Source organism: Sciurus carolinensis, chromosome 2 (assembly GCF_902686445.1).
Source record: "Sciurus carolinensis chromosome 2, mSciCar1.2, whole genome shotgun sequence".
Lineage (NCBI taxonomy): Eukaryota > Metazoa > Chordata > Mammalia > Rodentia > Sciuridae > Sciurus > Sciurus carolinensis.
In genome coordinates, this window is record NC_062214.1 from 101,840,877 (window position 1) to 101,854,668 (window position 13,792).

General features: G+C 35.8%; 1 protein-coding gene across 1 annotated transcript in view; it reads right to left on the reverse strand.

Moving 5' to 3' along the window:
* Positions 1–4,061: 4,061 nt before the first annotated feature.
* Tmod3 (tropomodulin 3) overlaps positions 4,062–13,792 on the reverse strand; it is an 81,483-nt gene continuing 71,752 nt past the window's right edge. The window contains exons 9-10 of the mRNA XM_047542081.1: positions 12,098–12,242; positions 4,062–6,771 (exon numbers count right to left, since the gene is read on the reverse strand). Of these exons, the coding sequence (XP_047398037.1) occupies positions 6,737–6,771; positions 12,098–12,242 (180 nt within the window). The 3' untranslated portion in view covers positions 4,062–6,736. The remainder of the gene's footprint in view (positions 6,772–12,097; positions 12,243–13,792) is intronic.

A 13,792-nucleotide genomic window follows, 5' to 3' on the forward strand; every position in this document is an offset into this window, starting at 1 on the left:
ATGTTTAGCAATTTTGGATTCACATGTGGTTAGCCACCCAGAGTTGGTACCTAAAAGAGCAGAAGTGCCCCTGTGCTGAGCATCTTACTAGGCTGCTTCTGAGGACATGACGAGGGCACTCTCTTTACAACTCCTGGTCCTCAAGTCCTCTCAGACACAGGATCATTTAGCATTTATTCTTAAGTTTCCTCAAACCCAATACATGTTTCACTGATTTTCTATTTTGGCTGATGGATATAGGCGACTGATATGCAATAACTGCTTTACTATAAAAACCATCTGTAGTTGATTAGCAGGACTGGCTCCCATCAGGTCCAGAATGTACTGTCACAGAACCCTGTTCTTCCTGTCAGTTGAATTGAATTCTATGATCAGATAAGACCAAGTAGTGATATCAGGTTGAACCATGTAAAATCACTATTTTTATGGGTAAAAATGGTCAGCTATTGACAATTTATATGGCTCAACAGGGTAATGTCTTAGTTCAGGCTGTTCTAACAAAGTATCATAGACTGATTGGCTTGTACAACAGAAACTTATTTTTTATATTTGTAGAAGCTAGGAAGTCCAAGATCAAGGTGCACCTCCTAGTAAGGGTTCTCTCTCTGGATTGTAGACAGCTACCTTGTCAATGTATCTGAGAGAGAGAGAGAGAGAGAGAGAGAGGGGGGGGGGAGGGAGCGCTTTGTGTCTTTTGTCTCTTCTCATCACGAGGGTCTCACTTTTGGGAACTTATCTAACCCTAATAACCTTCCAGAGGCCTCATCTCCAAATGCCATCACATTGGGTATTAGGTCTTCAACATACAAATTTTAGGGAGACACATACTCATTCCATAACAGGTAGGATAGGATAATTCAGGAAATTGGTAAACTTATTCTAGAAGGATATAAAGAATGAACTTTAGGAACTAAAGGATTAGTTTCCTCTTCCAAAAAGTCCAGGTCTATAGGATATTCCGTAAATCTTATCGAAATGATTTATTCCACTATATAATGGTTAAATTCTAAATGCCTATAGTACATATTCTTCAAAAGAAACTTCATTGCATTATTATGAACTGGGGGGATAATTTTTATTATTTAAACATAAATGTTATGTAATCCATTGCTTTTTATACTTAATGAAAAAACAGCAGAGTATTTTGGATATAATAGCATTAGAAAAAATGTATCTAAATACTTGACTTCTTGTGACAAAGAATGATGCATTGTTACAAAGGCAATTTTCAAGCTTAAAACAAAAGACTGAAATAAAAGTGAAATTTTATTTGAAATTACAAAGGTTTTTATGCTATGTATGTGCATACTTGTGTGTGTGTGTGTGTGTGGTTCTGGGGACTGAACCCAGGGCCTCCTGCATGCTAGGCAAATGCTCTTTCACTGAACTACACCCTCAGCCCCTGTGTGCATACTTTAAAAAACAATTCCTAAGCAGACAAATCTAAAAATTTGAAACAACTCAATCAAAAACATATCTTTCAGAGGGTGTGGTAACTGCTTGAGTCCAGGAGCGCAAGGCCAGCCTGGGTAACATAGTGAGACCTGTCTCTAAATAATAACAAACAAAATGCAACAACAAAACACACTTGTCTTTCTTTAAATGGAGATGGAATTTAAACTTAATTGCTAAACATACCCATCAAGATACTATCATGTACAACCAACTAGAACAAGTAAAATTAAAAAATTTTAAAAAAGGAAACTAGAATTTGTTCTTAAACATTATTCCAAATATATAAATTACAATATCTAAAGATTTTATGCTAATTAGTTACTTTGAACCAAAATACTGATAGTCTGTAGGAAAGGGAGCAAAACCTCTATATGTAGACTCTAAGGTGGGAGAATCTTAAATAAAATGTGTAAACTTGTTATAGTTAACAAAACTTGGCTGGTGGTGGTTCCTAGTGTTATAATTTACTTTTTTTTTTAATTTTTAGATGTTGATAGACTTTTTTTTAAAATTTTATTTATTATTTTTTAAATGTCTTGCTTTTAGTGGTAGATGGACACAATACCTTTATTTTATTTATTTTTATGTGGTGCTGAGGATCGAACCTAGGGCCTCACACATGCTAGGCAAGTGCTCTACCACTGAGCCACGACTCCAGCCCCACCTTTATTTTCATTCATTTATTTATATGCAGTGCTGAGAATCAAACCCAGTGCCTCCCACATGCTTAGGCAAGCACTTAACCACTGAGCCACAACCCCAGTCCCTATAATTTGATTTTATCTAACCTCTAAAGCAGGTATCATAAGTTCAATTCTTTTTTTCCCCACCCCACTTTCTTTTGGTAGTACAGGGGACTGAACCCAGGCCCTCGGGCAAGCAAGGCAAGCACTCTACCACTGAGTTACAACCCCAGCCTAATTCTTTACATATGAACAAAGGCTTTCTTAAATACACGGTAATGGCTCATAATAATTTACTTAGTAATGTCTTTTTTCCTAGGTAATCTCTAAGGTTGGCCCCTCTGAATAACCAAACTGCAGGCTGGAGTTTAAAATTAATAAAATGTTATAAATGTTTTATTATTAAAAATTCCAAATTGTCCAATTTTATAGAAGACTTATAGAACTGAATTATAGTGAAGAAAAATCAATGATAAAGAATGACCAAATTAAAATATGACAATATAAAAATCATTGCATACAGATAATATTTTCTCAATTTAAAAAAGCATTAGGGAAGAGTTTGATTTGTTTGATAAGCAAGTCTTAGAGTGAGGGCTATCTAGAAACAACAACAATCAGCATCAGCTGGTAGAGAAGACAGTCCTACAGATGTTTAGATTCAACAACTCAAAATCCTTTGTCTGGCCAGTAGCAACAGGAGTTGTCTCTAGTCCGTCCATGTGTTTGGTTCTCTTGGGGGTCATGTTTTCAGTCAGTACTGTTCAAAAGTGAAGCATCACTGTAGTACAGGAGCAAAGCCTGACAGGACTGAGCTTGCAGAGAATGGCAGTGTCCATGGACTCCAGAGAAAGCATGATCCTTGGATCTGCTAGGAGGTAACAGTGGTTCCTGGTTTTATAGTGAGAAAGTAAGATAGCCCTGGGAACTGTAAGATTTCATGAAACTTCACAAACTCTTCGTCTTATTTTATTGGCAATCAATGTTGTTATAACGTACAACAGAACAGGACTGACATTTTATCAAAACATTTTTTTCTTTTACAATTTTTATTATATCGTGGAATCCCCTTTGAAAAGGAAAACACACCAGATAATTGATCAATTGGAAAATTATTTTCAAAGTTCTATTTATGTAACTTTCCCCAAGTATACTTCTTACAAAGCAAGTGGGTTACCTGATTCAGAGAACAAGAATTTGCTATTTAATGACCAAGAAAACTCTCCTTGAAATTGATAACAATCTGCTAGATTATGTAACACAAATGTTTATTTGGTCTTTTAAATGATGTGGCACCCTTGGAAAATGTATCTTGCTTATTTTTTAGACTTTAACAAGACTTTAGCTACAAATATATAGCACCAAAATCCATTTTCATAGTATTAATATTGGCAACAAATAGAGTTTTTAATACATACAATTTCATATAGACATCCTGGATAAATAGAACTCCATACAAATATGAATATAACATTTTATGAAAAGGGTAATTAAAAGTTTGTTTTAAATAGCAATTTAAAAATGCAAAGGACATTCTTTTAGATAAACATGTAAGTTGAAATTGATAAGATGAAAAAACTTAAGATCTTAGAAATTCTCTGACTTAAAAATCAAGATCATTTCAAAACTCTATTTTATTTATTCTCCTATAAAAATGTTAGACCAATTTAGAAATACCCAAAGTTAATAAAAGGTTAAAAGGTGCCAGATTTTTTTTTGGGGGGGTTCTGGGGATTGAATCCAGGGGTCTTTACCACTGAATTATATCCCCAGACTTTTTTTTTTTTTAAGAATTCCTTTATTTTATTTATTTGTTTTTATGTGGTGCTAAAGATCAAACCCAGTGCCTCACCTGTGCTAGGCAAGTGCTCTACCACTGAACTATAACCCCAGCCTAAGATTTTTTATTTTTTATTTTGAGACAGGGTCTTGCTAAATTGCTGAGGGCCTTGCTAAATTGCTGAGGCTGGCCTTGAATTTGTGATCCTCCTGCCTCAGCCTCCCAAGTCATTGGGATTATAGGCATGGAGTCACCATGCCCAGCAAGGAGCCAAATTTTTAAAGATCAAGGTAAACACTGTCATTCTCCCTTATAATTACAATTCTTGAAAGATTTCCATATTCACTTGGATAAGTATTCATATTAAAGTTATTTATAAAGAAATTTTCAATTATAAAATGTATTATAGCACAAAACTGGAATGGTATAAGCAAAATATTCAACTTACTCATACTTTGATAAATAGTAGGTAAAAAAGATATTCCAATAAGTATGATACAAAATTCTAGTTAGGGACCCACCTTAACAATATTAAAAACAAAAATACCTTATGGGAGAGAGGGGAACATACTTATTAATTGACTTACAGGGTAACTCAAATGAGGAAGCCTGACTACAAGTTTAAGTGACCATTTCTTTGTTGCAGCCTTAGATACCTGCTCCATGTCTGACTACAAACCTTGCTGGAATTGCACAGTTTATAAAATCAAGTACAATTCAAAAGTTGTATGTGAAAAAAAGGAAGAAGAAAGGAGGAGAGGGAGAGAGAGTGTAGGCTGGTGGTGGGGGAGGTAGACAGGTAAGAAAACAAGTGAAGCCTTTCTAACTTGGAAAAAAAAAATCAGTGGCTTTTAACTGAAAGGGAATAGTGCAAAGTTAATCTTTGGCCCCTTTGAAATACTGGATACGGATTTTTAAAAAAGCAAACACACCACAGTTCCTATAAGGGAAGATTTAGCCTGTTAAGAAGGCTTATTACTATAGTACACAAGCTGCTGCCTAGATCATGAGATAATATTGTGATTCAACTTCAAAAGGGTTTTAAAAAATTAACAATGACAAACTACCTTCCCCTTACTCAGAAATATCTTTTTGTAAATGATCCAGGTAGGCCTTTTGAGGCCAATATTTTTCTGATCCCTTTCTTCCCAGTCTTCTGTAAGTGTGAGGCCCTCTGCTATCTCCTGCTAAAGGGCTGCCTTGGGACAGGGCATGAATGCAAATTCAAACCCTGCAGCACAGCTGGGGTTTGTGGTCTCATGCTTGTCCTCTTGCCACAAGTGCTCACCTTGATACTCTCAGCAATAAAGACCACTTTTGATATAGAAAATATTTCTGTACATTATGGAAAAAGTGCAAGATGAAAGGGAGCATATATAAATCAGATTCTGAAGATCAGCACTTCTCCTTTTTGGCTGGAAAGCATGTAGTGGTGATTAAATGTTGTCTATGCCATTCTTACCATATTGCAAAACACCAAGTAATTTATACACATGCCAATTTTTAACTTACTCACAGTAACCATCAGTTTAAGTGGCTGTTTTACAAGTTCCTTAGACCTGAATTCCATCATGTTACCTGTGACTTCACATGTTTAGCAGCAGCTTTCTTTTTTATTTTACCCTAAATAACTGAGAGTTGGCTGTGTGCCTTTTTAGGGGGGAAGAAAACAGCTGTTCTACTCAGATTTTTTTTAGATTAGCTTTCATAAAAATTTAATAATGCCCACGTTAAAATGAAAAACTGTAATAAACAGACATAAATGGGGATTGAAGGGAAGGAGGGATGGAAAAAGGAAAGACAGTGAAAGGAATCTGACATAAACTTCCTATGTACATACATGAATATACCACAGTGAATCTCACCATCAAGTATATCCACAAAGAATTAATTAAAAAAAATAACTGTGGGTAAATGGCAGAAAGACCAAGAGAGGGAAGGAAGCAGGGGGTGGGGGGAGGGAAGGGGAAGGAGAGGTGGTCCTGGAGTCTGAACTAGAACATGATATATTCCATGCTTTTTTTATGTCAAAAATGAATTCTACTGTCATTTATAACTAAAAAGAACCAACAAAAAAATACTTAAGACATACTATATTTTTAAACGAAGTGTGTTAACACTGGCTCAGCTGATGATTTTGTTTGAAAAAAACAAATCCCTAGGTGTTGCCGAGCTGCATCAGACAAGTACAGTAACCTGGACTTACTTTATGAAGGTCTCTCCTTGGAGGTCTGCTTTGGCTTCTGAACACTTCACCACATTTTAAGCCATCTATTTAAAAATCCTGGCATTTTGTTTCCTTAAAAAGGAAAAAAATATACCCTTGCCACGTTCATGTATTCTTAAAAAATGGAGAAGTCTCCAGGTTACAGAATAAAGAAAGCTTTTAAGTCCTTATACCTCAAAGGAGCAATTGTAATTTTGATGTCAGCAATGTCCCTTTTTAATTTAAAAGACTGGTTCTCAAATTATCCTACATAAATGACTTCTGAAACTTATTTATTTATAATTGTATTTTTTTTGGTCCAAGACCCATTATAAGTCATTTAATTAAGCTAAATTAAAACTGATTGTAGTAGAAAGTAGAAATGCTTCAAAATATAAGTCTAGCTACTATTGATTTTACAATTTTAAACTGATAACAACTTAAAATAGGAAAATAATGCAGTTAAAAAAAAAAAAAAAACCCAAACAACAACAAACAAAAAAAGATTTCCAGTCTTTTTCCCTTCTACCCAGAAAAATTTTACATCTGATGTCACCAACATGAGCCCTTGGTGAAGTTCTGAAATCTTCCAAAGATTATACCTCATTGGACTTACTGGTGGTCTCCTTCAACTCGTCTCTTCCGTACTGTGAGAAAAAGAAAAGTATTTTAGGGAATCCCTATTAGTTTCTACAATATTAACTTGCTTATAACAAACAAATTTCTGTATAATTCTGTTAGTTGTACAAAAATGAAATGTGCATCTCCAGTTCACATGACCATTAATTAAAAAAACAATTTCCCATCATTAACCATTGTTATTTACCTGCTAAGAACCAAGGGGCTTCCAAATAAAAAAGATGTGTCCTAAGCTCAATGACCCTGTGCTTACACAGCAGCAGTACTATAAATCTAAAACAGAGTAGTTAGCATTAGATTTGAGTCGTCCGTTTACTGAAAAAATGTACACCTAGGCCAGATGTGGTGGTGCATGCCTATAATCCCAGCAACTTGAGAGTCTGGAGTTGCAGGATCACAAGTTCAAGGTCAGCCTCAGCAACTTAGTGAGACTCTGTCTCAAAAAATAAAAAGGGCTAGTGGAATGATCCTTGGTGATATAGTGCCCCTGGGTTCAATTACCAGTACTTGGTGGGGGGGAAGTATACCCAGGTTTAAAAAAACGATTAATAAGTTACTGTATTAAATTTTGCAATGACATTCAGACAGCTGAGGTTAGAAGGTGTTAAAAGTAACAATTTGCATGCTCTTGTGGTTAGATTCTACAATGTATTTCCCTTAGTCTGAAAGAATATACCAAAAGCATTTTTGTCATTGTTAAAGGTAAGTGACTTGCTATTGTTTTCTAAATTTCCCTTCTCTTTCTTCTACAAAATGAGCCAGTTGAGAGTTCTGATGAAATAACAAATGCAAAAAAAATGAAAATTTCAACCCTGGTAATGCGATAAGATCAGTTCTGGGTAACATAAATTTTGGTGCCAAAGTGGTCAGACAACTACTTCAGCTGATGAAGTCAAGAAAGGTGCATATGTATAACCAAGTAGAACAAATTAAAAAGAAAAGAAAGTGTAGGTGTACGTATCTGAGGACTCCCAGCCTCTTTGTGGATGGATGATGCCAAACCACTCAAGCTATGCTTACTAGCAGCAGGGACAAGTCTTCAGCTTCAGGAACATGCTATATGCTCTCTCATCTACCAGCCACCAATAGCATTTCAGTGCTACTCAGTGTTGGAGCTGACTCCTACTTAGAGAGGACAAAGGGCACAGATTCTGGAGTGGGTGCAAATGGAGTGTGAATCACGGCTATCACTTTTCTGTAGCATGTTCTCTGGAAAGTCAGTTAAGCCTCTGTAGGCCTCAACTTATCCTGTGTACCAGGAGAATAATATCTATACCTCCATGTGCAACTAAAGGAACTAAATAAGCTGCACTGTGTAGTACTTGAGAACATAGAAAGCCTTTATTGAAGAGTACTCAGCTTCATCATCCACCACAGAAGATTTCATGATGGACTTGAGACCCATCAGTCACTTTTCCAGAGTGAGGAAAGGCAATTTGACTACTGTAAAGGATCTATATTTATGTGTTTTTACTTTTTTCAGTAAGTTTCTCTGATTAAGTTAGACTCGTCTGTTAATTTCTTGTTGTTTTCTGTCCATGGAAGCAAGTAGTAAATTGACTCTTTAGCCAATAGGTACACCTGACCTTCTGACCACTGACACTGGCTGCTCTGACATTATTTTAACTGCTGCTTGTTTTTGGCCTTTAATAGATGGTACCAGACATTCAAGTGACATGTACAAAAGCTTGTCCAGTCAAGTAAAGTATCAGGGTCTTATGAACATTTTAATACTTATCTATTCAAGCTTGCCCCAACTCTAATTTTAGTCCATGGTAATGAAGATTAAGTTTTACTAACATATAAGGGAAAAAAAAAAAAAACCAAAGGAGACTTGAGTTTCCAAATACAAACTTAGCTCATATTTATACTTCTCTGAAAACCAGAAGTTATTCAGATAGTTCTTTAGGGCAGGTTTTGGCTATTATCAGCAGACCATTTTAAATGTTAAAATGTATGTTACAAAAAATATGTTATGAACAAGATCATAGGACAGATTACAGCAAACAAAAAAGGTGTAGAAAACTGATTATGTAGTTAGCTAGTGTAAAGATGATAAATAGGATGAGGCTCAAGGTTCAACTGAATATTGTATGTATACCATATAACCTCTTTGCTTTTATAGCTGTGACCTTCTCAGCTGGAGAGATGGCGAGTAGGTAGAATTATTTCAATGAATAGCTGTGACTAAGAAAATAACAAGAGAGAGAGAGATATATTATCAAAATCAGAACACCAAAGACCTGCTATAGCCCAATTTGCAAGCTGAAGAAAAATAATATGCCCAAGAGATTCTGTGCAAGTTTTAAGTCTCATTCCTGGATAGCTCTTTTTGAGTTACTACATATCAGCGGCTGAGATCTGCACTGTCAGAAGATACAGTCTTCAGATGTTCAGCCTTCATCTATAGGCAAAGATCAGAGTGTATGGCTGGGAAAAAAATAAGTTGAGAGGGGATGACCAGGAGGCTGCAGAGTGCTGATGCAGCAGAGGGTGATGGGTAAGAGCCACTCTGATTCTTCTTTCTCACCTGGTACTCAGTTGTTACCTTTCAGCAATTGCTCAGTTTATTCTTTAGATGACAGGCTGCTAAATATTACCCGAGTAGCAATTCTATGGACCTGGTCTACTTTCTTTCCAAAACCCACCCCACTGATATAAACTCTTAATATTTCATCAGTAAGCAATTACAAGTTCTAACTAACTTATTTTCTCTAAGAGTAATAGAAATAGTTTTATGTTTTTTTAAGTACTGGGTTAATCATGCATCCAGAGGCCTAAAATGTTCTCAAATGCCTCCCACATAAAATCCAAGAAATCTAATTTTATTATCTTCCACCAACTCTGCTGCTTAATCTGCTAACATTACTTCTGTATTTATTCAAAAAGTACTTATGGAAAGTTTATTCTGGACCCACATGATGTTATGAGAATTAGTTCTCAAAATCTATGGGTCATTCTCAGCATATAAATAACTTGATGACTTTTACTCCAGAAATGTCCTCCTTGTCCTTTCACATCTGAGACCCAGGTATGCAAACCTAGCTGGGATCAGAGTGAAACAGCATGAGTACAGTCTGGAGAGCTCCCAGCACAAAGCTGTTTGCTTCCTCTCAATTCTGTTTTGTGTCAGACCTCATCTTCAACATGGCCTCCTCATTTTCTTTAACACACAGCTGTGAACAATTAAACTGTTCAGTGTCTACATAAGGTAGCCCAAGAAATAGTTTTCTTCTGCTCCCCTCATTTTTCATCTGCCAAAATCTCCTTACTCTAATACAAGACATTTTTTCCCTACAGAAATTTGGGTAAGTGTCTGTTGTAACAGGTCTGTCAGAAAGAGCACAACTGCTGAGCCCTTGCAAAGGTTGTTTTCCCAATATGACACTTAAGGGTTTTCATTGTGCAGTTCCTGAGGACAGCTGCTGGGATTACCTGCCTGCTGGGAAGGACACAGGTGACAAAAACGGTTAGGGATACAAATTTGTTGATGGTACTGGGTTTGTTAAGATAGTTTCAGAGGACAAGAAAAATGGAGGATACTTGTGGCTTAGTTTATGGTCATCTGGTTACCAGAAAATTATCACTTTGAGCAAAGATAAATTTTGCCTCCTTACTTATTCACTTAATTAATTTTTAAAAAGAACCTGCTATATGTCAGATGTGATTTTAAGATTCAACATCTGGACATGGCCTCTGCCAACAACATGGTCCCTACCTCAAAAAACTTGGTGTTTGAAAACAGACTATTTCAATGAAGTAGAACTGATTTACTCAGTAAAAGAGACTTAGAAAGTATGACAAAAGCTGTGACGGTACACAAGGCACATCTGCTCAATGACATACAACAATGACAGAAGCGAAACCCAATAGCCACTTATCGCTGGAGAAACAAGCCAGGGTTTCACTTAATGTGAACTCCCTATTACATAATCAGTTGGAATAGTTATTAAACATCTGAATGCTCAAGTCCTTTACTTCCCAAACAGAAGGAAAGCCAATAATGTATATGTTTTTAAAGGTCTCCAATTATTTATGAAGTTCAGCCAGACTTGAGAAACACTGCTCTATCAAATGCAAACTTAAATACCTGGAGGAAAAAATGGAAACTAAATACTAAAACAATTAATATGATTTTGCAAATTATATCTAGAAACAACAATCTACCAAAATATACCATCCCCCTTTTCTTTAAATGCAAGTGGCTAAAGTTTCCTTTTGGAAACTATAGTCATACAAAGGACAGAAAGGGTTTGAATGTTCTTCCTTTTCATGGTGATCTGGATTAAAGGAATGGATCTGTTCCAGAAACCTTAAAAGAATACAAACTCAAATATGGCTGAGGTTTAACAAAATTATATCACCTTGAAATGTTAACTCCTTTTGAGAAATTTGATTTTAATTCTTTATAAAATGCATCTTTTAAAATACTTTAATACCATATACCATAACTTAAAAGAAGAGTCACTTTTTGGAAACATACAAACAAAATTATGAGCAATAAATTCTTTAATTCAGCTGTGGCTGGAAAGTTTATTTCAAACAGAAACCACAAGCCTTAGCAGTGAAACAGAAACATGAAAGAAAGGGAGACTGCTGTCCCAGCTGTGTGCAGTGGGAAAACAAATGGTACCTTGTTAAGAAGACTAGCAAGTGCAGCAAACATTTACACATCAGTGACTTTACAGCTTGGGGTAAAACTATAATTATTCTGTATTTCATCATCTGAGACTGAGTTTCCATCTGGGTCTGTTCTATAAAAAGGGAAGAACCTTGACTGTACTGAAATATTTGTATCTGAGAATGAAATATTTGTTTCATATAAAATTTCCTTTAATGTGTCACAAGAAACTGATTTATCACTAATCCAACACTGCAGCCTAGCTAAACTTTAACTCAATCAGCACAAAAAGGACTATGTAGATTTTAGAAACAATGGACCAGTAATTTCTCTGTTAAAATTTATTTTAGAAAAAAACAAAAAGATGAATGATCTCACTGATAAGCGGATGATGACACATAATGGGGGGTGGGAGGGGGGCAAGAATGGAGGAAGGAGGGACTGTATAGAGGGAAAAGAGAGGTGGGAGGGGTGGGGGGGAGGAAAAAAAATAACAGAATGAATCAAACATCATTACTCTATGTAAATGTATGAATATGCAAATGGTATGCTATTAATCCATGTACAGAAACAACATGTATCCCATTTGTTTACAATAAAAATAAATTAAAAAAAATAAAATTAAAAAAAAAACAACAAAAACAGATGTTCCCCCAATCTATTAGCTTAATAATATAATTCAGAAACTTGATTTTACAGTTCAAATGTCTTACCTAAGTCGTTGTTTTTTGTTATAGCATTAGCCGCCCTGGTTCGAGGTCCTTGCTGTGTAAACTGATACCCAAACTTAAGGATATTTGCATTTTCCTCAAGCATCTTGGCTATTTCTAATTCTACAGCTGTTCCCAACTGTTGCCTCTGGAAGAATTATAAATAAATATTAGTATAAAGAAACTAGATCAAAATGTTTCTTAAATCAAGACTAAGATATTCAAACACAAGGTGACTGTTGGTCTCTTTAAATTTTCCAATTCCTGCAATTAACATAAGAAATAACAAAAAAAATTGTTTTTTTCAGTACTGGGGGTTAAATCCGGGGGCACTCTACCACTCAGCTACACCTCCAACCCTTTTAATTTTTTTATTTTGAGACAGGTCTAAATTGTCATAGTTTGCGTCAAACTTGTGATTCTCCTACCTTAGACTTCCTGAGTAGCTGGGATTACAAGTATGAACCACTGCACCCAGTAAGAAACAAAATTTTGAAAGATCAGTATATGATCATACAGACATTAAAAAAAAAAGTGTGGATTCCATAATGAGATACCATCTCATATCCATGAAGATGAATATGATGAAAAAGAGTATAAGCACATGGTATGGTGGTGTGCACCTGTAGTCCCAGCTACTCAGAAGGCTGATATGGGAGGAGTGCTTAAAGCTCTCCGAAGTTTGAGACAAACCTGGGCAACATAGCAAGACCCTGTCAAAAAAAAAAAAAAAAAAAGACAATAGCAAGAATAATGCGGGGAACTGCCCTCACCCAGCATTTTTGGTAGGAATGTAAAATTCTACAGCTGTTATGGAAAACCATTTGGCAACTGCTAGAAAAGTTAAGCACAGAATTACCATACTATTCAAAAAATTCTACTCATAGGTATGTGCCCAAAAGAAATGCAACCTAATGTTCACACAAAATTTTTTACATGAATGGTCATGTGGCATTGTTTTTATTAACTAAAAAATAAAAACACTTAAAATGTAATAGAATTTTATTCGCCCATCAAAAGGAAAGCAGTACTGATACAAGTTATAGCATGGATGAACCTTCAGAACATGAGATGTTAGGTCAAAGAAACCACTCACAGAAAACCATATATTGCATAATTTGATTTGTATAAACTGCCCAGAATAGGCAAATCCATAGAGACAGAAACCTCATTACCAGTTTCCAGGGACTGGTAGGAGCAATGAATGTGAGTGATTGTTCATGGGTATGGGTTTTCCTTTTTGGGCAGTTATTTTTCAAAGTAAAAAAAAAAAATTAGTAGCCACCCTGGATGGAAGCATTTCTGACATGTATATTTCTCTCTGCCTCTTTAAAAAGTTCATCTGGATGTGGGTGACCCCAGCATCAACTACCATCACTGTACTTACTTAGCCAGACAGACTGTGCCCTCAGGGTCACTGCATATTAGAAATTTTGTTTCATTTTTTAATGGTACTGCGGACTGAACCCACTCTACGACTAACACTCTATCACTAGGCTACATTCCCAGCTCTTTTTTTTTTTTCCAATTTGAAATGGGGGTCTCCCTAAGTTGCTGAGGCTAACCTTGAACTTGTGATCCTCCTGCCTCAGTCTCCTGAGTAGCTAGGATTATAAGGTGTGTGCTACCATGTATGGCATTGTTCTTTCATTTAACATATTCTATTCATCTACTGTGTGTTTGGGATTGTGACACATT